Source organism: Hyperolius riggenbachi, chromosome 9 (genome assembly GCF_040937935.1).
Source record: "Hyperolius riggenbachi isolate aHypRig1 chromosome 9, aHypRig1.pri, whole genome shotgun sequence".
Lineage (NCBI taxonomy): Eukaryota > Metazoa > Chordata > Amphibia > Anura > Hyperoliidae > Hyperolius > Hyperolius riggenbachi.
In genome coordinates, this window is record NC_090654.1 from 43,089,875 (window position 1) to 43,114,605 (window position 24,731).

At 43.7% G+C, this 24,731-nt stretch overlaps 1 protein-coding gene across 2 annotated transcripts in view; it reads left to right on the plus strand.

Annotated features, from left to right (window-relative positions):
* The window catches only part of CRELD1 (cysteine rich with EGF like domains 1), a 58,012-nt gene that overhangs the window by 14,917 nt on the left and 18,364 nt on the right, over positions 1-24,731 (plus strand). For both annotated transcript variants that reach the window (XM_068252606.1, XM_068252607.1), the window contains exons 2-10: positions 188-340; positions 1,756-1,838; positions 2,922-3,032; positions 5,915-6,006; positions 10,058-10,234; positions 11,663-11,758; positions 16,432-16,512; positions 17,437-17,532; positions 22,486-22,626. In XM_068252606.1, coding sequence (XP_068108707.1) covers positions 212-340; positions 1,756-1,838; positions 2,922-3,032; positions 5,915-6,006; positions 10,058-10,234; positions 11,663-11,758; positions 16,432-16,512; positions 17,437-17,532; positions 22,486-22,626 — 1,006 coding nt within the window. In that variant the 5' untranslated portion in view covers positions 188-211. The remainder of the gene's footprint in view (positions 1-187; positions 341-1,755; positions 1,839-2,921; positions 3,033-5,914; positions 6,007-10,057; positions 10,235-11,662; positions 11,759-16,431; positions 16,513-17,436; positions 17,533-22,485; positions 22,627-24,731) is intronic.

Consider the following 24,731-nt stretch of genomic DNA (forward strand, 5'->3'; position numbering starts at 1 on the left):
TCCTAGTGGCTGCAGCTCTGGCGCTTTGAGTCCACCAGGAGAAAAGCGCTATATATGTTTTGTCTTTTAGTTTGCGTTTTGATGCGACGTTAAAGTCGCAACTCAATGTCCCAGTGTGAAAGTAGCCTAAGTCCTTTTATTTAGCCACTTAACATTTTATTTATTTGTTTTTACTTTTCTCTTGCAGCGTCATCGCTGATCACTCTTCACCATGGAATGCCGGTCCAAGATGGAGTGCTTTATGGGGACGCTGTTCTGCCTTCTGCTGCTGTCCAGCTTCAGTGCTGCAAAACAAGAGCCCTGCCTGACCTGCTTTAACCTGGTCAGCAGTTTTGTCCAGGTGAGGTTGTGCGGTTCTCAAGCCCAAACACCGATCAATTTACGGCTAATGTGAGACCAGCCGGCTTCCTGCAGAAGTTCAGGATTTCTGCCAAGTACGGCAAGCAGCTCCCAGTTTTCCACATCAGCGAGCATTTAGAAATCTTATATTCTAGCGTATAAGACAACCTCCAACTTTTCCAGTTCAATTTTAATTTTGTGATATACTCGCTGTATAAGTCTACCCCTCTTGACTGTTGGACATTTGTATATTGTACTGCATGTACTGGTGCTATACTGTATAAACAGGTACAGGTACAGGTACTGGTGCTGTACTGTGTGTGGTACCCAGTATACAACAACCAGCCAATCACGGCTAGTGATGTACCTTTCTGGCGATTGGCTGGTTGTTGTATACAAAGCCTGCTTGGATTGGTCAGCTATCCCTGTCTCCAAGACTACTTGTACAGCACCGACCTTGCTGCTTTCATACGGTCGCTGCATACGTTGGGGATGCGGCTGCGGACGTTTTTGTACCCCTTTCCCAACACCACCACCACCATACGTGGCAACTGTAGATTCTCCAGTCCGGCTCGGAAGTTTCAGCACCTGCCCTATAAGACCACACCGGCAGCAAGCAGTTGCCAGGCAGCAATGAGCAGTTACCAGGCAGCAGTGAGCAGATTACAGGCAGCAACAAGCAGTTACCAGGCATCAGCAAGCAGTTGTGAGTTTGAGAGGCATATCACTGTTTATCAACAGTCCATGGAAAAGAGGCCTTAAAGTGTATCTGAGATGGGGAATTCAATAAAAAAATATACATACCTGGAGTTTCCTCCAGCCCCCTCCACCCTTATTGCTTCCTTGCCATCCTCATCTGTCTCCTTGTTTGTCTGCAACTGGCCCCGGTAAGTCGTCTGGCCACACGCTCCCATCGACAGGAGCGTTCTGCGCCTGTGCAACACTACTGCACTGGTGCAGAACGCTCCTGGCCACCGAAGGACTTTCTGGGTTCAATTACAAATGAGCAAGGAGGTGGAGGAATGTGGTGTGTTTTCTTTTTCTTTTCTTTTTTTATTTTTATTCCTTATCACAGGAACTTTAATATAAGCTATGTTGAGATTGATAGTTTCACATATCCATATGCATGTGAGCTTAGTCATGTGGCCTTAATGTAGTTATATAGATGTCTGCATGCATGTTAATGAAAGAGCAGCCCAGCATCCTAGGTCAGGTGAATATGGAAGCTGTTGCGCTGCAAGGTGAGGTTGAGGTAACTCCGCCCATCCACGCCTCCTCAGTATTATCATTGGTCATTGAGGCTCGGGGGTAGGATTAACTTTTGTAGGAAGCAGAGACACTATAAATAATAAGGTTACAGAACTGTATTATGTGTTGTAAGTCACTGAGGCATCCCCTGTACTCTTCTTGCTGTAGGGCATCCTGAGGACATCCAGACACAACTTCGGTGGAGGAAACACAGCCTGGGAAAAAGAGAAACTGTCCAAATATGATACCAGGTATCTTCTGTCCTGTCCGTCTATGGCAGCCTTTCTCAACCTTTTTTGACCCAAGGAACCCTTTGGAAAATTTTCAAATACCGGGAAACTCCTGACACGCTTGCATAATCCCAGGGCTCGCTACATGATAGCCGCTGCGCAGCAGCATCCCCCCACCCACTCCGATCGCCTTCGGCGATCAGAGTAAGCAGGAGATCCCGTTCAGAACGGGATTTCCTGCTGGGCTTCCCCGGTCGCCATGGCGACGGGGCAGGATGACGTCACCGACGCCGTGACGTCGGAGGGAGTCCCGATCCACCCCTCAGCGTTGCCTGGCACCGATTGGCCAGGCTGCTCAAGGGGTCGGGGAGGGGGGGCTGCGCGGCGGGCAGCGGCGGATCGGCAACGATCGGAAGCTACATGCAGCTAGCAAAGTGCTAGCTGTGTGTAACAAAAAAAAAAAAATTATGCAAATCGTCCCACCAGGGCCTGAGAACTCCTCCTGCGCGACATACCCCGAGCTCAGCTCGGGATTATCGCCCAGGAGGTAAAAACCACTTATAGGGCTGATTCACACCAACAGCGCATTTGAGCTCTTTTGAAAATACCAGCGTTTTTAAAAGCACTTGGCTTTGTTTGTAAGTGTTAGTTCACACCAGAGCGTTGTGATTTTTTTTTTTTTTTTTGATTTTTTTTTTTTTTTGATTTTTTTGTTTTCCTACCAAAATGCCATTACAGGTTCTGCAGCATTTTTGAGGCAATTACGCCGCAACGTAAGATTTAGGAAAAACCATAAAAACGTGGGGGAAAAAAAGCTGTTCACTTCTAATTGCCACAAGAACTACAAAATCGTTAAATGAAAACACTCCAACGTCTCTGGGCATAAATAGAAAATCGTTAGGCACATGTTGGGAATCACTGCTGCAAATCGCTACGGAACCGCTAAGCGTTTGTGATTATGCTTAGTGATTTTTGGTGTGAACTGGCCCTAATCCAGCGTGTGTACAAGACTTGAGAGCCTTCTCTCCCATTCCTGGTAGAGATAAACTTGTGAATGTGCCTCTTATATTAAGTGTTTTCTCTGCTTCTTTCTCTGTTTCTCAGTGAGACGCGACTGGTGGAGGTGATAGAAACAGCCTGTGCGCAGGCCGACTTTGACTGTAACAACATGCTGGAGCAGAACGAGGAGCTGCTGGAGGCCTGGTGGTTTAAGAAGTGAGAATGGCATTTGTGAAACCTGGGGAGGCAGGACTGGGGGAGCTGCCAGTAATGATACTGACCTCTTTAGAGGATAACAGCAGGCTGCTGCTGCTTGGCTTGCCTAATTTGGGTACACACATCTAATCTTGATTGACCAATTTTACTACTTCCATGTAGTATGATCGTTCGCCTACACAATCTGTTCATAGTATTCAAAGCCTGTTGGGCTACATGGAAGTGGTAAAATTGGTCTATCGAAATTGGATGTATGTACCAGGCTTGAGTCATGCTGTTCAGGCTGCAGGGGGATAAACAAAAGGCTGTAGTATCAGAAAACTGCAGCCTGGGCTCGCTACATGATTTAAAAAAAAAAAAGCGCTGCCTCCTTGCCGGCGGAATTAGACCGGCAAGGAGGTTAAGGATCACCTTCCAGTCACCAGTGCTAGGACACACCACCCAATGTGCCTGCACTCACCCCAAAAATCCTCCCAGATCTCTGGACGCGGGATTGATCGTGTGTGGGGGTAAACGGCCAAAAACCTCTTGAAAAAACGCCAGTATAGTGTAAAACCATAAGTTTAATATAAATGATAAAATAGGTGTGCCAACGATAAAGATAAGCATTTAGGCAAATAGCGCTGGTCCCAGGGAAACCACTCAGCAGATGCCGCATCAGATCCCGCTCAGCTCGCTCACACCGCACTCCTAGCGTACCCAGCATCCACTTCCGGTCATGTGTACTGTAGCTCCGCCCTATGCATTTCGTCATTCAATGACTCATCAGGGGCTGACAGTACACTGAAGACCGGCTGCTAAAATAGACTAGATCGATCCCTCCCACTGCCTGCTCTATCTTTCGGCAGGATAAGAAATAGAAAAAAGGGGAAAATTTTATATATATATATATATATATATATATATATATATATATATATATATATATATATATATATATATATATATATATATATATATATATATATATATATATATATATATATATATATTATATTTCTTCTCCGCATCCATCCCCCTGAACGGTTTCCTTACAAGATTCTCCTCATCTAGCACATAATCACTCCTATCTTCTAACACGCCCCACCTAATCCATACCCACCGATACACTTTACAACATCGCCAACGCTCTAAGGCAGATATATGCAAAATTTCAAACCAGTCATATCCTTATGGCTAAAAACACAACAATTACATATAAAAACATAACACCAACTACAATTAAGAGTAGGAAAACTACCATAAGCATTAACCATTGCAAATAAAATAATTCATATCAAGATCTATGTTTAGACCATTTGGAGCGGCCGACTCCAAATCATAAATCCATTTGGTCTCTTTTTTGGATACTCCCTCAGTTGCACGGTTTGGAAGCCTCCTGGTGACGGAGCAATTGTGTGAACGCAGTATTACGCTAAATGCCCTTTTTTTTTTCTTCTATTTTTTACATGTTGAGGTGATTGCCCTGGACCAAGGAGCCAAATTTTGGACAACAGTGAACTTTGGGGAGCCTGTCTGAGGACAGTATTGGCAACTTATTGTGAGACTGTTTACTCCTTTGTCTGTGAGACATAGAGCGCGTTTTATATTTCTTTAATGGTTTGTATTGTATTCACGCTACTTTTATAGCGCGAACCACTGAGTGTAATTTTTATGTCCTAAGCGCATATTTTTTTATTTTACGGCATAAAAAATTAGCCGGGTGGGGCAGAACAAGGAAATAAGGGGTCGTCGCTTCCATAGATGTAAAGCTATTCCATAGGGGCAAACTGGGCAATTGCCGAGGGCACCTGAGCTGGCTGATAGGCCTCCAAGTCTACCCCTGTAATGATAGTGCTCCCTCAGTACCCTTGCAGGGTATCGGTGTGCTCATCTGACCCACGTTTGCTGGGTGCTGCTGTGTGCATTCTCAATCACACACAGAGAAACACACACTCTCTACACAGACTTTACACTTAGACAGGCACACAAACAGATGCAACCAGACAAGACATACAGAGACACACCGCAGACAAGAGAAGCTTACCTCTGGTATGTCATCAGCATGTGGAGAGGAGGCGGGGCAGTGAATAATTATTGGCAGGATGCACACACTTGCAGCTCTCCAGTCCATGTGTCAGCAGCAGAAGGAGAGTGTTTAAGAAAGATCGTCCAATGTACTAGTGAAAAGCGCTGCTGCACCCTAGAGTTTGCTGCCTGAATTACATAATTCAGGCTTGCTTGATGGTAATTCAGGCAGCAAAATCTAGGGGACAGCAGCGCTGTACACTGGTACGTCTCTTACTCTCTCCCATCTGCTGCTTACATGCGTTAGACCAGAGAGCTGCAAGTGTGTGATCCCACCCCTTATTATTATTATTATTATTATTATTATTATTAACTGCTCTGCTGGCTGACCCCACCTCCTCTGCATGTGCTGCTCTGATAAGAGAGGCATAACAGCCGGGCGCCTACCAGAGTTAGCTGGGCGGAGCACTTGGCTAATAGGGCTTGCGGAGAACCCTGGGCATTGTATGACCAATATTACAGGAGTAACTTGAATGAAAATCCCCATCAGCCCTGGTCACCTCCGTCTGTATACACTGACCTCTGTCTGATTTGAATTAGATGCAGATTGTATGCAGCTTGGAACTGGGCCAATCGGATTCACTTCCTGCCAGTCTGGGTTGGCCCAATCCCATGCTGTATATAGTTTGCATGACATTTGCATGTTTACTGTAATTACATGGGCGTAACTAGACTTAATTGGGCCCCTTGCAAAAAAATGATAGCATGGGGCCACCTTGGTCCCTGAATCCCATGTTCCCATCCCATGTCCCATGTTCCTCTTATGGCCTTTGTACTTCAACAGTGACTTATGTGTTTTTCCTGACTTTTTGTAGGCCAAGAGACCCTGACCAGCTCTTTAAGTGGCTGTGTATGGACAAGCTGAGGGTGTGCTGCCCGCCTGGCACCTACGGCTCGGATTGTAAAGGTGAGTACTCTTTAGTTCATCGGGAATAACACACACTGGTCCTGCATGTGTAAATAATGGGCGGGCCCATCCCTGTCAATGCTCACAGATCTGAGACCTTCTAGTCTAGCATGGAACTTAGATTTATGGATGGTCAATGGGATGCAAATATTTCGAGTTAATACAATGTTATGTAAATTTATGCAGCTTGAAAATGAACCAATCAAGTCCTGCAGAGGTAAGGGCTCGTTTCCACTGTTGCGGTGCGGAATCGCCTGGATTCCACCGCAGAAGAAATCGCATGCGGCTGCGTTTCCGCCTGCGGATTTAGCCGCGATTTCGCATGGCAAGGAGCCAGGCGAATTTAACCATGTCACTGCCTGAGTAAAACTCCATAGCAAACCATGCGAAATAGCGGGGAAATCCGCATGACAAAGCCGCATGCGATTTCCCTATTAAATGCATTAGCGGCGATTCGCCCGCATTCCTCCCGCATGCGAAATCTGACGGCTCTGCCGTGCAGATTTCTGCCGCACCGAAAAACGCTCCCGCCGCCGCACAAGTGGAAACAGCCCCATCCACTTACATTGACTATGCGAATCCGCATGCAGTGCCCGCATGCGGATTCGCTATAGTGGAAACGAGCCCTAAAATTTTGATTTGTCATTTTTCAAGCTGCTTAAATTTGCATAATCCTGCATCAACTTGAAATGATTTGCATCTCATTGACCATCCCTACTTATGCTTCATACACACTTGAGATAACAGTCTTTGGAAAATGAAAGATCAGACCAATTTTACCCCCTTCCATGTAGTATGAGAGCCATACTCTACACAGTCTATTCTATGGAGCTGAACTCCCCATCAGATAAAATCTTTGCAGGATGCTGCACACAAAGATGCCCGTACACACTCAAAAGATCATTATCTGCAAAAGATCTGTTCCTTCAAAAGATCCATTCCATGCAAAATGCATTATAGTCTATGAGATCTGCAGATCATCATACACACTTGGTTTAACAGACTTCATCTGCATATCTGGCAATCATCTGCAGATCTGAAAATCCACCCTGTTGAATCTGATCTGCAGATGATCTGCAGATGATTGTCTGTTAAACCAAGTGTGTATGATGATCTGCAGATCTCATAGACTATAATGCATTTTGCATGGAATGGATCTTTTGAAGGAACAGATCTTTTGCAGATAATGATCTTTTGAGTGTGTACGGGCATCTTTGTGTGCAGCATCTTGCAAAGATTTTATTTGTTGGGGAGTGCAGCTCCATAGAAAAGACTGTGTAGGTATGGCTCTCATACTACATGGAAGAGGGTAAAATTGGTCTGTGATCTTTCATTTTCCAAAGACTTTTATCTCAAGTGTGTATGAAGCATTAGATTCCCTCCGATGCTGCGCTGTGTAATTAAGCTGACACCCGTGCAATGAAGGGCAGAACTACAGTGAACTGGTGCTGGCCCCTCCCGAGATGACAAGAAAACACAGCACTGTGCTACTCTAATCATCATTTGATGTTGCTTAAAAATCTGCCCTTTTCACTGAATTTTGTGGCAAACCAATGGTCACTCAAATGTGTTTATATGAGTAATTGTTGTGGTGCATGTTGACTAATGCTTAAAGGGAGCCTTAAGTGACATGTGCCATGATGAGATAGACATGTGTATGTACAGTCACAAACCAAATCCTTGCGCTCTCACTGCAGAGTCTTAAACACTTCAACAAGTCCTCTCAAACTTCCAAGGTGTACACAGCACTGCTCCAGATTTAGAGACATGCAACAATCGCCTCCAAGCAGACTCAAAAATTGCCAATGTGTTTGTCAAATACAACAAGTTTAATTCTATACTCCTGGGGACAATGCAACACGTTTTGCAGGTTTGATCCCGCTTCATCAGGCAATAACAACCGAGCAATAGCATATGTGGTCAGTAGAAGAGCCAGGCACCTCTGTCGTGTGTATGTACAGTGCCTAGCACACAAATAACTATGCTGTGTTCCTTTCTTTCTCTGCCTAAAAGAGATAAGCTGTGGGACGTTGCGGTTTAATGCAACGTTGAAGTCACAATGTGTCTGCGTTAAGAGGTGACGCACTGCAACCAGTGAGTTACCACAAAGCAACATTTTTCTTTTAATGCGACTTTAACGTTGCACTGTAAACGGCCCATAGGATTAGCATTGCAGTGGGGTAAGCTAAGTTATAAGACTTTATAACGCGCGTCCATAACGTCCCACTGTGAATGCGATCTCAATATTCTACTATGCAACTGACAGTTTTTCTCTAGTTGGGACCCAGTTGGACTGCTGATAAGTAATTACAGCTATAAAATACTTTGCTTTAGGAAGTCCAGTTCTCTGCCATTAGAGGATAGATAAAAAAAGGTAAATAGTTCATATATTTGAGCACTCTGAAACATGAGACAGACTGTTACATTCAGCTGAGGCAAAACAATAAATATGCTTTAACCTATTTTGGTTCCTGGACGTAAAAAGTACGTCCAGGAACCATGCGCGCTCCCGCGGCCGCACGCGCGCTCCCGGCCAGCGGTTCGTTAGCCATGCAATCAGTGAATCGGGCTATGGTGCCTGATCACTGATTCCTCTCCCCCACTGAAAAAGCGACAGCTTCTCTCGGAAGCTTCGCCTTTTCTGGCTGTTACCTCCCCCATGCGTCGCTCTAAGCGTATGTTACGCTTAGAGTGACGGCAAACTCGTGGCCAAAAAGTAATACTACAACCAAAAGTAAAAAAAAATTAAAATCAACATATTGTTTACATCCCACCCTCCCAAAACTACCCAAATAAAATCTTTAATATAAAAAAAAAATTACAATAAAAAAAAAAAACATGTAAATATTTACCTAAGGGTCTAAACTTTTTAAATATCAATGTAAAGATGATATATTTCTATATTTTTTTTTTAATTTTAAACTTGTAAATAGTGATAGATGCAAAACGGAAAAAAATGCACCTTTTATTTCCGAATAAAATATTGTTGCCTTACATTATGATAGGGATATAATTTTAACGGTGTAATAACCGGGACATATGGACAAATACAATACGTGAGTTTTAATTATGGAGGCATGTATTATTTTAAAACTATAATGGCTGAAAACTGAGAAATAATGAATTTTTCCGTTTTTTTCTTCTTCCTGTTAAAATGCATTTACAGTAAAGTGGCTCTTAGCAAAATGTACCCCCCAAAGAAAGCCTAATTGGTGGCGGAAAAAACAAGATATAGATCAGTTCATTGTGATAAGTAGTGATAAAGTTATAGGCTAATGAATGGGAGGTGAACATTTCTCAAGTGAAAACGACGGAACGCGAATGGGTTAAGTTTTTTTTTTTTTTTTTTTTTTTTTTTTTTTTAAACCCAACATAAAATTGGTATATCTGTAAATTTTAGGAGTAGGAGGATGGATACAACTGTTTATCTCTTTGCTTTGTTTTCACTTAAAGAGACTGTAACAAAAAAACCCTCTGGGGGATACTTACCTCGGGAGGGGAAACCTCAGGGTCCCGATGAGGCTTCGCTGACCTCTGAAGCTTGTCGGAATCCAGCGCTGGCTCTCCTGAAACCTCCCATGACAAGCTTGACAAGAGGTGATTTATTTACCTCTCTGCAATCCTGCGCAGGCGCAGTAGCAGCTCTTCGTTTGGGCTAGGCAGAAATAGACGAGCACGATCGTATCCGCTCTACTGCGCAGGTGCGCAAAGGGCTTGCGTCTGCACAGTAGAGCATATACGATCAAATTCGGCGATTTCCGCCTTACCTGAATGAACAGCCGCTAGTGCGCCTGCGCAGGATCGTGGAGTGGTAAATATTTACCTCGCCACACTTCTGGGGGCCCCGGCAATCTAACGGAGGGACGGAGGAGGATGAGGGAAGCCTTGTTAGGATCCAGAGGCTTCCCCTCCCGAAGTAAGTATCCCCCAGAGGGTTTTTTTTTTTTTTTTTTTTTTTTTTTTTTTTTTGATATACAGATTATCTTTAAGTTTCAATTTGCCTTGCTTATTATTCAGTGGTACCATTCTTTGTCGCTTGTCTTCACTACAGTCTGCCCAGGGGGTGCTGAAAAGCCTTGCTATGGGCACGGCAAATGTGACGGCTCAGGAACTCGGCTGGGCAATGGACTGTGTGACTGTTACCCTTCCTACGGCGGAGAATTCTGCAACGAATGTGCTGTCGGCTACTATGAGAAGGTCCGAAACGAGACCCATCTGGTATGTTCTGGTATGTAACGGGAAGAGGGTGCCTCTTGACACACCACTACTGTCAACCTTTTCATGAATGAAATGACTGCTTAAAATGTCACTGTAGACATAGAAATGCAATTGTTCAAAATCCGCTTTGTACAACCTCGGTGCTGTGCTATCCGACCCTCTGTACTCCTTCCCCAGCTTCTGACTGAGCAGGTCAGGAGAACAATCCTCTGTTTACATAATCCATGTGTGACGAGGATTGAGCTTGACTTCAACTGGTCAGGAACAGGAATGGTCAGTGAGATGCAAATAAATGTCAACCTAAGAACAGACAAATTGAATAAAGCTGAGGTGGGATTTGATTGGTGCATTTTCTAGCTGTTTCCCCTGTAGTACGCTCCCCTTGTAGTGCGTCCCACCTTTGTTGAGCCCTCTAGTAGTCTTGTAGTGCATTCCACCTTTGTTAGTGTTCCCCTTTTAGTGCGCTTCACCTTTATTGAGGGAACCAATGTAGTGTGTTCCATCTTTGATGGGACCCCCCTGTAGAATGTGCCACCACCTCCTTTAGTAGTATCTCCTGCTTTGTAGAGCTTAAAGTGAACCTTCAGACTAAAAATCTACTCCGCAGCACTAAAAAGGCTCAGTGTTTCTTTAACCGTTTCACAGCATCAGAACTTTGTTTTTCTTATCCAATCCTCATTTTTGGCTACACAAAAGCTAAGCTCCTCCCCTTCAAATAAAACTGCCCGGGCATTTTTCCCCTGATACTCTGCAAAGCATGATGGGATTTCTGATCTTGTTGCCTAGCAACTGGGAGGGGTGATCAGGACACAGGACAGTTGGAACTGTCTCATGCTCCCGTCACCTCCTTTCAACCAAAAAGATGGCTGCCCCCATGAAATCACAAACATTTTCCTGTTCTTTTAAAACGGGGTGGGTAAGAGATTATATTACCTATCTATTTTAATTAACATAACTAATGTAATGTACAGTATGTTTGTTTAGGCTGAAGTTCCTCTTTAATAAACACAAATAGTCCTAGAGCACTTGATTCTGCTGACTAGGGATAATCACAGATATACAAATTGTTCCCAGTTGATGCAAATGTATGCAATTTTTTTTTATGCAAATGTATGTAGCTTGAATATGGACCAGTCAATTTAAACCTGGGTTTCAATTGGTCCATTTTCAATCTACATACATTTGCATAAAAATTAGCATAATTTTGGAACAATTTGCATCTCGTTGATCATCCCAACTGCTGACATATTTGGATTGGCTGCATTGTGACTGCTGGTTGGTCGGGAAATCATTCTGGAGAATCCTCCAACAAAACCATCTGGAGGGGCTGGACCTTGTGGGGAGCCATTTACTTTGTGTGTCCGTTAACCACCTATGAAATTGATGTTGCTTTGTGATTCTGTTGCGCTCAGTTCCTTTTCCTTTCCTCTATATACAGAGTGCCACAAAACCTGCAGCAAGTGCCGTGGCTCCAAGGACTTCCATTGCGTGCAGTGCAAGAAGGGCTATGTGATGCATGAGATGAAGTGTATAGGTGAGTATTCGACAGGGAGGCGGTAAAGTGATGCATACCCTCAAATCCACATCATTTTTAGGGACTCATCCTGCAAAATCATAAAAACGCTGCTGAAATCCACAAACCAGTGCTGTAGTTCAATGCTGGGATCACTATGGAACTACATTTGTTCTGCATTTCCTTTTTTCTCCAGCAGATGGCATGCTGGGGCTCTTTGTATAGTACACACTCTTTCTAACATCATGCATTTTCTGACAGACACTAGATGTTGTTGTTCTAGAATCTATCTAGATTCTCCTCTCCAGCATTGTTTATCTATAATATTTATTTAGTGTATATTGATGACTTGAAATATTTTGTACGCGTATATGTTACAATACTGTTAGGGTAAATTGCCCCGGTATCCAATGAGTGTGAGAATGCGGACGTCGTTATCACGTACGTGCGTCACGTGCTGTCATGCAGTGTGATGTCACATCCCTGGCCACGCATTTTTCGTTTGTTGGCGCCAGGTTCAGCTACTTATATGGGCCTATCCCACCTTATCCTCTGAGGAAGCGGCAGGTGACCTGTGAGGTGCGGTGGGGAAAGAAGCTGGTTAAGTAGGACATTCTGAGCTGGTTGGATCCCTGGGTAAGCATGCCATTAGCTGGACTTTGCAAATTGTTTAAATATCTGTATGCATTTTACCATGGTGGTACAGTTGTCAAGGCAATCTTTTTCAGTATTTCCCATGAGCAGAATCTAACATATGGGTTCATGCAATGTATATACTAATGTATTTATTTTCTATTGTCAGTGGGTATTCCGCAGATTTATATAATGGACTGCTGTTGTCCAAACTTGCTTAGTGGTCAGCTATGACTTGGTGATTGTTACTGCATTTTACTGATTATCAACCCCTGGTCCCTGTCGCTTTGCTGATTTTAATTCTTTTTATGAATTTGAGGGACAAGTCCTTAATACATTTTCTTGTATTTACAGTGGTTTGCAAAAGTATTCGGCCCCTTTAAAGTTTTCCACATTTTGTCATATTACTGCCACAAACCGGAATCAATTTTATTGTAATTCCACGGGAAAGACCAATACAAAGTGGTGTACACGTGAGAAGTGGTTCCAAAAAAACCCCCAAAAAACTGCAAAGTGATGTGTGCGTAATTATTCAGCTCCGAGTCAATACTTTGTAGAACCAACTTTTGCTGCAATTACAGCTGCCAGTCTTTTAGGGTATGTCTCTACCAGCTTTGCACATCTAAAGACTGAAATCCTTGCCCATTCTTCTTTGCAAAGCAGCTCCAGGTCAGTCAGATTAGATGGACAGAGTTTGTGAACAGCAGTTTTCAGATCTTGCCACAGATTGATTAGATTTAGATCTGGACTTTGGCTGGGCCATTCTAACACATGGATATGTTTTGTTTTAAACCATTCCATTGTTACCCTGGCTTTATGTTTAGAATCGTTGTCCTGCTGGAAGGTGAACCTCCGCCCCAGTCTCAAGTCTTTTGCAGACTCCAAGAGGTTTTCTTCCAAGTTTGCCCTGTATTTGGCTACATCCATCTTCCCATCAACTCTAACCAGTTTCCCTGTCCCTGCTGAAGAGAAGCACCCCCAGAGCATGATGCTGCCACCACCATATTTGACAGTGAGGATGGTGTTCAGAGTGATGTGCAGTGTTAGTTTTCCGCCACACATAGCATTTTGCATTTTGGCCAAAAAGTTCCATTTTGGTCTCATCTGACCAGAGGAAGTAGTAAACAGCGAGAAATAGTCGACTCTCCAATATCTTGAACTGGCCAGCTGCTGCAGTTAGACCTTATCCCAAAGTCTCAACAAATCCAATAGCTCAAGACTGCTGCACTGACGTTCCAAAATACCACACTGGTACTGGGATGTCCCCTCCTCCCTTTCCTGCAGTATATCACTCACAACAAGAAGAAAGCAGAAAACTGGGTACTCCTTTAGTTTCAAGCTATCTTGATCTAGCTTTAATGTTAAACACAGTACTTACACAAGGAAAACAAAAGTATGCTTTCTTAAAACAGAAAGAATTTGCGATAATTCAGGTTGGAGTCGCTTGAGATGTCTTCCATGATGCATCACTGCTGAATATATGCAAATTAACCATTGTACCCTTAGAAGCTAAACACACCTCCAGAACCGCTGGAATGCAATGATGTGTCAGCTTGTTAATTTGTACAGAGCCATAATAAACCAACATGCATACAGACTGTTTCAAAAGTAATAGTACACTCACTTCTGTGGATCCTAATTCCAATAGGACCCACTTACAATAGGACCCATGTGTTGCCCACTCTCAACCCGACCGGTTGCCCTCCTGCCGTCATCAGAGCACCCTGCACTTTGGAAACGGTTCTGAGTACCAACTAGGTGGGAAGCGGTTTTAGCCAGTGCGTCCTAAGCTGGATCAAGATTGCGTGAAACTGAGGGAGCCCCCCGTTTTCTCTGCTTTCATCTGACCAGAGCACCTTCTTCCACGTTTGCTGTGTCCCCCACATGGCTTGTGGCAAACTGCAAACTGGACTTCTTATGCTTTTCTGTTAACAATGGCTTTCTTCTTGCCACTCTTTTATAAAGGCCAACTTTGTGCAGTGCACGACTAATAATTGTCCTATGGATAGATTCCCCCACCTGAGCTGTAGATCTCTGCAGCTCGTCCAGAGTCACCATGGGCCTCTTGACTGCATTTCTGATCAGCGCTCTCCTTGTTCGGCCTGTGAGTTTAGGTGGACGGCCGTGTCTTGGTAAGTTTACAGCTGTGCCATACTCCTTCCATTTCTGAATGATCGCATGAACAGTGCTCCGTGGGATGTTCGAAGCTTTGGAAATCTTTTTGTAGCCTAAACCTGCTTTAAATTTCTCAATATTTTTATCCCTGACCTGTCTAGTGTGTTCTTTGGACTTCATGGTGTTGTTGCTGCCAATATTTTCTTAGACAACCTCTGAGGCCGTCACAGAGCAGCTGTATTTGTACTGACATTAGATTGCACACAGGTGCCCTCTATTTAGTCATTAGCACTCATCAGGCAATGTCTATAGGCAACTGACTGCATTCAGACCAAAGGGGGCTGAATAATTACGCACACCCTACTTTGCAGTTTTTTTTTTTCTTAAATGTTTGGGATCGTGTATGATTTTTGTTCCACTTCTCACGTGTACACTACTTTGTATTGGTCTTTCACGTGGAATTCCAATACAATTGATTCATGTTTGTGGTAGTAATATGACAAAATGTGGAAAACCTTCAAGGGGGCCGAATACTTTTGCAAACCACTGTATATTTGAGTTTGACTCACTTTGTGCTAAATGGATGTCTATTTTAAGTATATGGTCTGAGTTATCCTCCATGGCAATGTATTGTGTGCTTTGGTTCTGCGTCTTTTGGTGCAACCCCCCCCCCCCCCCCCCCCCCAGGATCTGCATGGTCCACACCCATATAAAGAATGTGTACTGCAGCAATACTAAAATAACCGTAAGGGTGAACAATGTATGAAACTATACTTCAATGTGCACAACCAGCAGAATTGTATGTGTAGTGTGGATAAGGAATAGAACGTTGGTAGCAAAGAAAATAGTCTTGTATTTTTGTTTTCAGTTATATAGCTTTTTTTTTTAACATTGCATCACTCTGTCACAGTTGGCTTTAAAACCACACACTGTCTTTTAAGCTATAAAACAAAGCAGAAATAATGACCCTTTGTACTTTCCTGCAGTAAAACCTTATCTCAAGTTGAAAAGAGGGTGTGTGTTATCCCAAGGGATTCAACAGACGGGAAAACCACAGACACCAGGAGTCCCTTATGGTGTAGTACAGGCATGGGCAAACTTGGCCCTCCAGCTGTTTAGGAACTACAAGTCCCACAATGCATTGCAGGAATCTGACAGCCACAGTCATGACTCATAAAGGCAAATGCATTGTGGGATTTGTAGTACCTTAACAGCTGGAGGGCCAAGTTTGCCCATGCTTGGTGTAGTATGTCAAGTGCTGATCATGTAGTCTTAAAGGGCAAAAGAATACTCACAAATTTGGGTTGCACGACTAGCAACCACAGTATGAAGGCAGGTGAGTAAATCCTGTCCTCACTCGGGGGTCTTTAGTCATCAGATATGTGGGTCGTGCTCCAGAAAAAAGCAATAGTTTAGAAATTGAAAACTAGACTAACCCCCCCAAAGCAGCTGGGGGGCTGTGACATAAATAGGAGGGAGAAGGTGCCCCAAAAAATAGGTGTTGGTGGATGAACGGTACATCTATATTATGTGACTAAAAATAGCAAATATAAATAATAAAAATGGCTTACCTCAAAGGAAGGGGCAAAGCCAATCTCAAACAAAAGGTTTATTATTCATCAGACACTATCAACGCGTTTCGCGGAACACAGTCCGCTTCCTCAGATACAATGCAAAGCAGTGTCCTTATACTGTAGACAGTAGGTTCGGAGAGCCTAAAAGCTAATTATAATAATTTACTGCATTCTGCTATATGTCGCCACCATTCCTCTGTAACGGCTATAGTAGTGAAATGTGACTGCTGCTGTTTTTGAGTGACCATAAAACTGTGTTCAGATTCTAAAATAATAAAAAAAATCTAAAGTACTTTTTTTTTACCTTTTGCAGGGGAACAGTTCTTTGGTCTTAACAGAAGTATAATGCTGTATCTCTTGTTCTGTATGCAGATATTGATGAGTGCGGCACTCAGGATCGCTGTAAATCAAACCAGTACTGTGTGAATACAGAGGGGTCCTATGAATGTCGGGGTGAGTAACTATTGCTGCTGGTGTGGGATTGGTTGTACGATTGTCACTGCAGGTAATCTGACGGTAAATAACACTCCGGGCGTAAACGTGGCCATGCACTGGTTGATATGGCCAACAGACAAATCCCTCTCCAATCTTCTGATCAGAGAGGCATCAATCTAGTGGAACCTCTCCACACACGACACTGAGTTTCAACCAATATTAGCATGATTTGTTATTTGAAAATCATCTGTGCGCGCCTGCCGGGTCGCTCTACTCTACTCACTGGCTGGGCCTTGTTTCTTCTGTCCCGAGTCCCGGGACGCTTGTGTGACAGAGGCTACAGAGGCCAAACACTAGGGGCAAAGTACCTTACATGACCCAGTGTTCTTCCCAGAATTTTTTTTCCAGCTGGGTGGAATGAAAAAGTAGCTGGGTGAGGTGAGATGAGAGAATGCAGGGCCAGAGCTTCTCTGCACAATTCTGCTTACAGCATAGGAGGAGGTGAGCAAATGACAGCCAGGTGCTCACCAAAACTAGCCAGGTGTAACAACCGGCTAAAAGAGCCTGGGGAGAACACTGTGACCCACTAGAGACCTTTAGAATTTGACTTCAGGTATTTGGGACGTCACACAGGCGCTTGGGACTCTGGAGTAAAGAGAGGTCTGAGCAGCCAGCGTTGAGAGACCGTAGCCACTACGCCACATGGACAGGTGAGAGCAGCTTCATCGGTTGTCGTAGCAAACGCTGCTAACGTCAGATTGACGCCACCGATCGACTGAAATTTTCCTTCCTGCGCGAGTGACCAATATCGGCCCGAAATCGGTTGAACGGAATTCGTTTGCAGCATCAATTTCTAGAATGATCGAGTCGGTTGGATATCGATGCAAAAGGTGTATGAATGTATGTTCACCATTCATCTTCTGCATGTTTCTGTGTCTCTAGAGTGTGACAAGGCCTGCATTGGCTGTATGGGAGCCGGCTCCTTCCGCTGCAAGAAATGTAACGCAGGATACACCTGGGATGGACCGCGCTGTGTGGGTGAGTGACAGACCTCTACTATCATTATTATTGAGTATTTATATAGCACGGACATCTTCCGGAGCGCTGTACAGAGTATATTGGGCTCGATTCACTAAAGCATGATAACTCCGTTATCACGTGTAAAGGCTTTGCACGTGCTAACTCGAGTGTTACGGCTTTGCACGTGCTAACTCGAGTGTTACGGCTTTACACGTGCTAACTTGGGTGCTAAGTAGTTTGCACGTGCAAAGCGGCTTTTCACTGCCGTGCTAACACTTAGCACCCTTTAGTGAATTGAGCCCATTGTCACTTAAGTGTCTTTTAGGCCCAGTGCACACCAAAAACCTCTATCAGATCTGCAAAACGCTAGAGGATTTTGAAGCAGATTTCAGAGCAATTCTAGGCATGTTTAGAGAGTTTTTCTAAACATGCCTAGCATTTTTTGGAGCGTTTTTGTGTAGCATATTTCATATATTGTTACAGTAAAGCTGTAACTGAACCGCTTCAGTAACAACGCCTGGAAAACCGCTGTGAATCTAGTGGTTTTCAGAGAGGTTTTCCACTTTCCTATACTTCCAAATCTAAAAATGCTGTAGCCCCCGAGTTTGCGTTTGTGGAAAAAACAAACCGCTCTGGTGTTCACCATCCCATTCACTTTCATTAACCAAGCGGTTTCCCCCTGCAAGCGTTTTAAAAAACGCTCCAGAACTGCTGTGGTGTGCACCAGCCCTCAGAGGGGCGCACAATCTAACCCCTACCGTAATCATATGTCTGTGTATGTATTGTATATGTATCTAGGGCAAATTTTAGGGGGACGCCAGTTAACTATGTTTTGGGGATGTATGAGGAAACCAAGACATGAGGAGACCATACAAACTCCATGTAGATAGTGCCCTGGCTGGGATTCAAACTGGGGACCTAGCGCTGCAAGGCAAAAGTGCTAACGCAGGCATGGGCAAACTTGGCCCTCCAGCTGTTAAGGAACTACAAATCCCACAATGCATTTGCCTGTGTGAGTCATGACTGTGGCTGTCAGACTCCTGCAACGCATTGTGGGACTTGTAGTTCCTCAACTGCTGGAGGGCCAAGTTTGCCCATGCCTGTGCTAACCACTACACCACTGTGCTGCCAATATCCAATACCCACTGTAAATGGAAGTCAGTAAGAGCACCCAGCCAACAGAAAATTGCTGAACGTAAATAAAGGCTAAACCTTTTTAGAGACAGATTTTTAATCTTCTGTTTAAAATGACCTTTCAGCGCTTTTATATTGAAAAAACAAAAAGTAGGTGAAAAGGGGCTTCATTCATCAAGCTGTGCTGCTAAAGCTGCAAGCCTTACATAGCAGCGCTCGTTGCCATGTAAGGAGTGTGCCTTCCTTAGTTACCCGCATTGCTTTCTTATGGGATTAAGCCCAAAGTACTGAATATTTTCTTGCTTGCTGGTGACTTAAAGGACAACTGTAGTGAGGGGTATATGGAGGCTGCAATATTTATTTCCTTTTAAACAATACCAGTTGCCTGGCAGCCCTGCTGGTCTATATCTCTGCAGTAGTATTTAAATCAGACCAGAAACAACCATACAGCTAATCTTGTCAGATCTGACAATAATGTCGGAAACAAGAAAAAGTTCCTCAATGCTACAACCCAATCGTTTGTGACACCAGGGAGTCAACCAGTCACCAAGGTATCCACCAAGGGTGTAACTCCAATGCAGTAACAGACTGGTTCTCCACCTGGATTAAAGTGCCCTTGCGGAATGGGATACGTTGGACAGACCACGAGAGATGTGAGGAGGAGATTGAACGAGCACAGAAGCAATATTAGAAGTTATAAAGTTGAGAAAACAGAAAAAAATAAAGCTCAATTTGAATCTTCTGTAGGTCGACACTTCTGTAGGTTGAAAAATATGTTGCCGTGAAGGTGTGGACCCCCAGATCTCCTTGTTATGCAGAGAATGCAGGTGGATATGTGACCTCGGGACTTTAGCTCCGAATGGAATGAATGAAGCTTACAATCTAAAATGCTTCCTGGGAATATTTCTCCGCCATATATATTATAGCCTGTCTCTTTAAAGGGGAACTGAAGAGAAAGGTATATGGAGGCTGCCATGTTTATTTCCTTTTAAGCAATACCAGTTGCCTGGCAGCCCTGCCTTTGCCTCTAATACTATTAGCCTGAGCCCCTGAACAAGCATGCAGCAGATCAGGTGTTTCAGACTTTAAAGTCAGATCTGAGAAGACTAGCTGCATGCTTGTTTCTGGTGTTATTCAGATTCTACTGCAGCGAAATAGACCAGCAGGGCTGCCAGGCAACTGGTATTGATTAAAAGAAAATAAATATGGCAGCCTCCGTATATCTCTTACTTCAGTTCCCCTTTAAGTTATGTGCACGCCCACTGATGATGCAGTGGGTTTGTTATATGTTAATAATGGCACCTAAATATTGCTTTTGCACTATGGTTCTGTTAGCACTTGATAAAGACCGCTCTGGTCGAAACGTTGTGCTTTGCAGTGTGTTAACCTGCTGGGCGTTCTGATTCCCGCGGCCGCAGGAGGGTTTTTTTCACCCAATTTTTTTTTTAAAATCATGTAGCTAGCTACATGATTCTCCCCTTCCTGCTCCCTCCCACCCTTCCGATCGCCGCCGGCGATCACGCCCATAAGGAAATCCCGTTCTGAACGGGACGAACGGAGTGACGTCATCAACGTTGACGTCACAGGGACTCCCGATCCACCCCAAAATGCAGCCTGGCGGTGATTGGCCAGGCTGCCCACGGGGTCTGCAAGGGGGGGGGGGGGGGGGCTCTTTTGCGGCGGTGATCGGAGCAAACACGCAGCTAGCAAAGTGCTAGCTGCGTGTTTGAAATTTTTTTTATCAAAATCGGCCCACCGGGGCCTGAGCGGTGCCCTCTAGCGTCTCTGGACGAGCTCAGCTCGTCCAGAACGCTTGGGAGGTAAAGTGAAATAAATTGGCCAATCAGCCTAAATCCAGGTGGAGACCCAGTCTTTCTGTTACTACAATAATGTTGGAAACCCCTGATCTGCTGCATGCTTGTTCAGGGTCTATGGCTAAAAGTATTACAGGCAGAGGATCAGGAGGATAGCCAGGCAACTAGTATTGCTTAAAAGAAGGCAAACATGGCAGCCTCCATATATCTCTCACTACAGTTGGCCTTTAAAAGGCATATTATAGATAGAGGCTTGCAAGTGCTCCAGGACACTTTTATTTTACCACTTGTTTTTATTTATTTGTTGCATTTCCTTCTAATTAGTACTACTGTAATGTGTATTTATGGCCACTTGTCTCTAGGGGCCAGTGTGAGCCAATAACAGATGTAGATGTGATATACTTGGACTTTGCAAAGGCCTTCGACACTGTTCCCCACAAAAGTCTGGTGCAAAAGTTGAGGATGCAAGGACTGGGGAAGAGTCTGTGTTCATGGATAGGGAACTGGCTAATGGACAGAAAACAAAGAGTTGTGGTCAATGGATCGTACTCAAAATGGGAGACTGTTAGCAGTGGGGTCCCACAGGGGTCTGTTCTGGGTCCAGTGCTCTTCAATTTATTTATTAATGACCTAGTAGATGCAGTAGTGAGCAATGTTGCTATTTTTGCAGATGATACAAAATTGTGCAGAATCATCAACTCTCAGGAAGATAGTGTCATATTGCAACAGGATCTGGATAGGATGGCTATATGGGCACATACATGGCAGATGAAATTCAATGTTGACAAATGTAAGGTCATGCATTTTGGACGTACTAATGGTCTAGCACCATACAAAATAAATGGGATACAGTTGGGGACATCAAACTTGGAGAAGGACTTAGGAGTACTCATTGACAACAAGTTAAATAATCGTACTCAATGCCAAGCAGCTGCAGCTAAAGCTAACAAAATTTTGGGATGCATTAAAAGAGAAATAAAAACTCGAGATGCTAGCATAATATTGCCCCTGTTTAACTCTCTAGTAAGGCCACATCTGGAATATGGAATTCAGTTCTGGGCACCACATTACAAAAAAGATATTGCAGTTTTAGAGCAGGTGCAGAGACGAGCAACAAAATTGATGCGTGGGATGGAAGGTCTCACTTATCGAGAAAGGTTAGATAAACTGGGTTTATTTAGTCTAGAGAAAAGACGCCTTAGAGGGGATCTAATTAACATGTATAAATACATCAGAGGGCAATATAATACCTTGGCGGATGAGCTTTTTGTCCCTAGGCCTTCTCAAAGGACTAGAGGACATGATCTGCGCATGGAGGAAAAACGTTTTAACCATTTATTTAGGAAAGGGTTCTTTACAGTAAGAGTGATTAAGATGTGGAATGCATTGCCACAGGAAGTCGTTATGGCAAACTCTATACCTGCATTTAAAGGGGGCTTAGATGCTTTCCTTGCGTTGAAAGACATCCATGGCTACAATTACTAGGTAATGCCTAATGATGTTGATCCACGGATTTTATCTGATTGCCATCTGGAGTCGGGAAGGAATTTTTCCCTTTAGGGGCTAATTGGACCATGCCTTGTAAGGGTTTTTTCGCCTTCCTCTGGATCAACAGGGATATGTGAGGGAGCAGGCTGGTGTTGTACTTTATACTGGTTGAACTCGATGGATGTATGTCTTTTTTCAACCAAAATAACTATGTAACTATGTAACAGAGGAATTCTGCTTTCAGTTCAGAGAGAGATCAAAGCATTTTAAGACCTATTTACAGCACAAGGAGTTCTTCCGACAGGTTAAAAGCAGTGCACTTATCTCAAACGAGGTAACACTATTGAAGCTGCTAATGAGTTAACCCTAGCAGGCAATTTATTTAAAGTGTGATATCACCTAGGAGAAAAAGTGACTTGGATCGGGCACTATGACTCTTGCACTGTGTCAGCTTTGAGAAGAGTAAGTTTTTAGTGAAACCTGCAAGGTCTGTTTCTCACAATTTACTGGTTCATGTCCCTTCTTCCTCCCGCAGACATTGATGAGTGCGACAGCGAGGTGCCCAAGTGCAAAGGCTCGCACGAGGAGTGTGTGAACACGGAGGGCAGCTACAGCTGTGCTTGTGAGAAGGATTACATCCGGGTGGACGGCATGTGCAAATCCAACATCAATAAAGGTAGGAGGGCGTGTCTTGTCAGGTGCTAACGCTGTCATGTGACTAACTTGCTGAAGAATGTCTGCCACACAAAGCCTGAATACAGTGATGTGAAAAACTATTTGCCCCCTTCCTGATTTCTTATTCTTTTGCATGTTTGTCATACTTAGATGTTTCTGCTCATCAAAACCCGTTAACTATTAGTCAAAGATAACACAATTGAACACAAAATGCAGTTTTAAATGATGGTTTTTATTATTTAATGAGGAAAAAAAACTCCTCCAAACCTACATGGCCCTGTGTGAAAAAGAAATTGCCCCCTGAACCTAATAACTGGTTGGGCCACCCTTAGCAGCAATAACTGCAATCAAGCGTTTGCGATAACTTGCAACTAGTCTTTTTTTACAGCGCTCTGGAGGATTTTTGGCCCACTCATCTTTGCAGAATTGTTGTAATTCAGCTTTATTTGAGGGTTTTCTAGCATGAACCGCCTTTTTAAGGTCATGCCACAACATCTCAATAGGGTTCAGGTCAGGACTTTGACTAGGCCACTCCAAAGTCTTCTTCATTTTGTTTTTCTTCAGCCATTCAGAGGTGGATTTGCTGGTGTGTTTTGGGTCATTGTCCTGCTGCAGCACCCAAGATCGCTTCAGCTTGAGTTGACGAACAGATGACCAGACATTCTCCTTCAGGATTTTTTGGTAGACAGTAGAATTCATGGTTCCATCTATCACAGCAAGCCTTTCAGGTCCTGAAGCAGCAAAACAACCCCAGACCATCACACTACCACCACCATATGTTACTGTTGGTATGATGTTTTTTTGCTGAAATGCTGTTACTTCTACGCCAGATGTAACGGGACACGCACCTTCCAAAAAGTTCAACTTTTGTCTCGTCGGTCCACAAGGTATTTTCCCAAAAGTCTTGGCAATCATTGAGATGTTTTTTAGCAAAATTGAGACGAGCCTTAATATTCTTTTTGTTTAAAAGTGGTTTGCGCCTTTGATATCTTCCATGCAGGCTGTTTTTGCCCAGTCTCTTTCTTATGGTGGAGTCGTGAACACTGACCTTAATTGAGGCAAGTGAGGCCTGCAGTTCTTTAGATATTGTCCTGGGGTCTTTTGTGGCCTCTCGGATGAGTTTTCTCTGTGCTCTTGGGGTAATGTTGGTCGGCCGGCCACTCCTGGGAAGGTTCATCACTGTTCCATGTTTTTGCCATTTGTGGATAATGGCTCTCACTGTGGTTCGCTGGAGTCCCAAAGCTTTAGAAATGGTTTTATAACCTTTACCAGACTGATAGATCTCAATTACTTTTGTTTCATTTGTTCCTGAATTTCTTTGGATCTTGGCATGATGTCTAGCTTTTGAGGTGCTTTTGGTCTACTTCTGTGTCAGATAGCTCCTATTTAAGTGATTTCTTGATTGAAACAGGTGTGGCAGTAATCAGGCATGGAGGTGACTACAGAAATTGAACTCAGGTGTGATAAACCACAGTTAAGTTATTTTTTAACAAGGGGGGCAATCACTTTTTCACACAGGGCCATGTAGATTTGGATTTTCTTTTTTTTTCTCACTAAATAATAAAAACCATCATTTAAAACTGCATTTTATGTTCAGTTATGTTATCTTTCACTAATAGTTAACGGTTTTGGTACTTATCCGTTAGCCGGGCGCATCCGGCAGGTGGCGCTAATTACTATTCCGCATACAGGCTGCCATGGATAGTAGGGAATGATGTAACTCTGGTGGAGTTTTATCGCCACCTGCCGGATGCGCCCGGCTAACGGATAAGTACCACGGTTTTTGGTGAGCAGAAACATTTAAGTGTGACAAACATGCAAAAGAATAAGAAATCAGGAAGGGGGCAAATAGTTTTTCACATCACTGTAAGCAAATGATTTAAGGCTAGGTGCTCGCGCTAGATTTTGAACTGCAGATTATCGGCTGCAAAGATCAATTGGAAATCTAGTGGGTGTGCACTGATATCATTGGTGATCCATGTTGGTTTACTAATCATCAGCTTTTGTTGTAAAAAAAATAAATAAAAATTGGCCGTTATATTATAAGTGTGGGGTCAAGTGTGGTATAATAGCAGTAATTGGGCTGAAGCCACAATATAAGAATTG